This window comes from Nannobrachium achirus (genome assembly GCF_963921795.1).
Source record: "Nannobrachium achirus genome assembly, chromosome: 17".
Classification (NCBI taxonomy): Eukaryota; Metazoa; Chordata; class Actinopteri; order Myctophiformes; family Myctophidae; genus Nannobrachium; species Nannobrachium achirus.
This window is the reverse complement of record NC_137824.1, coordinates 24,598,289-24,601,841: the sequence shown is the minus strand read 5'-3', so window position 1 is coordinate 24,601,841 and position 3,553 is coordinate 24,598,289. Positions and strand designations below refer to the sequence as shown.

General features: G+C 49.1%; 1 protein-coding gene across 1 annotated transcript; it reads left to right on the top strand.

The window, feature by feature from the left end:
- Positions 1–1,941: 1,941 nt before the first annotated feature.
- Positions 1,942–3,201, top strand: LOC308302364 (UPF0415 protein C7orf25 homolog; the record flags this gene model as incomplete). The annotated part of the gene is made up of 1 exon (XM_080746619.1): positions 1,942–3,201. One exon carries the CDS (start codon positions 1,942–1,944, stop codon positions 3,199–3,201), a length of 1,260 nt encoding a protein of 419 aa, XP_080602745.1.
- Positions 3,202–3,553: the final 352 nt, after the last annotated feature.

Below are 3,553 nucleotides of genomic sequence, written 5' to 3'. Positions count from 1 at the left end.
CATTCACATGGAGTTAATACCGGCTGGCTCTCTCGATGACGAGCTGCATGGACGCAGACTCCTAGCCAGTGGCTTGGCTACGAGAACCACAAGCGGAAGATTCCAAAGGGCCCAGCATTTGCTGTGCTTCCTCCCGGCGAGGGCGGGACAAGGCCAAGGAGAGAGGGTGGCTGTGGCTCATAAGGTAGAGCAGGTCGCCCAATAATCCATGGGGTCAGCTATTTGAATCCTGGCTCCTCCTATCCAAGGAGGAGCCTATGTCGAAGTGTCCTTGGGCCTGTGTGTGAAGGTGGGAAACGCCTGTTTTCGACTGTTTTCCGCTTCACCTGCCCCAATGTATGAATGAATGGACCATTGTAAAGTGCTTAGAAAAGCGCTTGAAAAATGCAATCCATTAAATACAGTAAATAAATGTTTGTTTAAGCTCCCATGGTTGTTAATACATGCACATGCTGCATATCTTACTCTTATAATGCATATTATAATCCTCCCCTTCCCTGCTGCTGCTGCTGCTGCTGCTATGAGCATATTTTAAAGAGTGGGTTGGAGTGTGTGTTTTAAAGTATTTCTAACTCTTTAACCTAATTTTTTTAATTATCTTGTTTTTATTGCAATTTTGAGCGGGGCAAAATCGCTTCTACACCCGGCTTTAATTGTCTGCGTGTACATTATGTCCCGCCATCTCCCACATTGGTCAAGTTTCGTGGGACACTTAATGAAATGAACTCTGCTCACTTCACACTCATGGGTGTGATTCTTTTTTGTCCAGTAGCTGACTGGCCACGGACCCCACCTGAAAATATAGTGTTCCAGGAACTCCCATACAAGGTTGTGTTCTTTCAAAAATATTCAAACACCATTTTCCAAGATTTCTGTACAGTAAAGAACAGATACAATGTTTCGACCCTTTCTGTCTTTTTCAAGTGTTCTTGACAAAGACCGAAAGGGTTGAAACGTCGTATCTGCCATTTGTCACAAATAAAAGCTTGGAGCATTCAAAAGTGTTTTTTGAGCCCAAGCTTTGTTTTTCATGATTCTGTTCTTGTAGGTTGGCTCAGCACCAAGAAAACGGAGGTTGTGTGTAATTCTTGAGCGGTGCTCCTGGAAGGAGCTAAGCTCCAAATTCTGGCTTTGTCCGGGCTCTGAAGCGTGGCCTACATCTTGGCACAAAGTGTTAAAAGTTTGTTGTACGCCCAGGGTCACATTAGCCAAGCTTCGCGGGATGCTTAATGAAATTAACTCTTCACACTAGGTGTGATTTTACTTTTTTTGTGAGCATGTTTTCTAGATGCTCATTGACTTCACCAAGAGCTTTGCTGTCACACCAGTACAAACGTCGCTGTTAGGTGTTTAAACGCAACAACATGATCGAGGCGTATTCTTTCCTGCCTCCCCTCTGCAATGCCAGGCTGGTGCACAGTCAATATATTTAGTCTTAGTAAGTTAGTCATCATAGCTTAGTTGCTTGTGCTAGCAGAGTGTGCAAGTACTGTGTTCGGCTGCGTATGTACAGTAGGTAGGTAGCTGTGTGTGTTTAAGCCCGTAGCCCAATCAGGGACCAGTCCAGCTTATCTGGCAACGTCATCATTAACAGCCAATGAGGGACCAGCATTCCTGGTGATACCAGTGGTGATGTCACTGGCGTCAGCAGTGGTGAGCGCACCTTATGGCACGCTCTGCTGGCACACAAGTAGGCCATACATGGCCTACTTGCCCGGGCCAGGCTCCAACACCAGGGGCCAGGCAGAGGCAGAGCGGACTTTCTTTGGTGATAATTATACATGTTTAAGATTAAGCCTTCATGACAAAAGCATGAGACTGAGCTCAATGATGTCACTGGTGACATCATGCTAGTGACATCACCAATGACGTCACTAACGGCTCCTTCCTGCTTGCGGAAGAACAAAATAAGTCAAAGTCTCCGTTCTCAGTGCTACAGTCATGTCGATGCTAGAGACGCCCCAAGGTCACGTCAGTGCCTCTCAGGGACTCCTGCAGCGGGTGGAGGCGTTATGCGAGCAGCAGCAGGTGGAGGGACGAGTCAAACTCTGCAGAGACCTGCAGGCGCACTTACTCTACCTGCAGCGAGTGGAAGCTGGAAAGGTGAATTTCAAAGAGTCCAGCATGCAGAGCACCAATCTGACCAATCTGACCCACCTGAAGGCCATGGTCCAAGCGGCTGAGAGCCTGCAGGACGTAGTGGGCCTGTTCCACGAGTTCCCCTACCTGGACAGGGGCGGGGCCAAGCAGTGCCTGGCGGTGGATGTGGTGGCCAACGGCGGACGCACCTGGGTGAAGGTGATCGCTCGCAAGGCGGAGGCCCTCCATAACATCTGGCAGGGGCAGGAACGGCACGCACGCAAGAGCATCATCGGCCATGCTGAGGACTTCGTGGAGGCCAGACGGCAGCCCTTCGGGTACAGCAAGCCTCACGTCATCTTTGCCTTCTACAACGGCGTGTCCAGTCCCATGGCCGATGCGCTGAAGCGGATGGGCATCTTTGTGAGAGGAGATATCGTAGCCGTGAACGCAGATGATGGAGGTGCTAAGGGAGAGGGGGGTGAGGAACATGAATTGATTGACAGGGAGGAGGAGGATGAGGAGGAGGCTGCAGCAGTAGGTGTGAGTCTGACCAGAGTGGACCCGGACACTGTGGTGGAGCATCTATCCTTCCCACTGTTCCCAGAGCTGAAAGTGGAGGAGTGCCACCGTGTCAATTTGGACTCCTCCACTCTCATCACCTACGTGTCGTCGCTGTCCCACGGCCACTGTCATTTCTCCTCCAGGGAGGCGAGCCTGACGGAGCAGGAGGTGCAGGAGAGACAGGAGCCAGTTCTACCCGGGCTGGACTCCTTCATGAAGGACAAGGAGTTGTTCGCTTGCCAGACGGCTGTCCAGAGCTTCCAGTTCATCGTGGAGAAGCTGGGGGAGCCAGGGGAGAAGCGTCGCGCTGAGGAGCTGCTGTCTCGTGTTCGAGTGGTACCGGACCAGCCGTCAGAACTCACCCAGAGACTCATGCACAATTCAAAGATTAACGGCTGGTCTAAGTATCTTATGATCTTTGGAACCGGAGACACCCTCAGGGCCATTACCATGACGGCAAACAGCAGGTTTGTCAAGTCAGCAGCCAGTCAGGGTGTCCGATACAGTGTATTTCTACACGAAACACTGCCTCTAAAAAAATGCTTCCGTGGGAGGTGAGTGGCACATGGTATCAATCACGACACACGTGTGTATCTCGCTACAAAATGTAATATATTAAAAAAGTAAAGGTAAAACAAGATTCATAATGGCTTAGGATTGGATATGGAAATGCCACTTTCCAGCATGTTAGATTTCCATGAACATTATGCTACCTTTTGTAGATAAATAATTGTAATGCTTTCTAGATTACAATCGGCATCAGCCATCAAAGTAAATCATACGGTCATATCGTCTTTTGCTGTTTCCTCTGTAAATCACTTTGCAACCGGGTTTTGAAAAGTGCTAGATATAAATGAAGTGTTTGCTAAATGCAACACACAAGACTTTTTTCCCAGGAAAGTGAACCTGC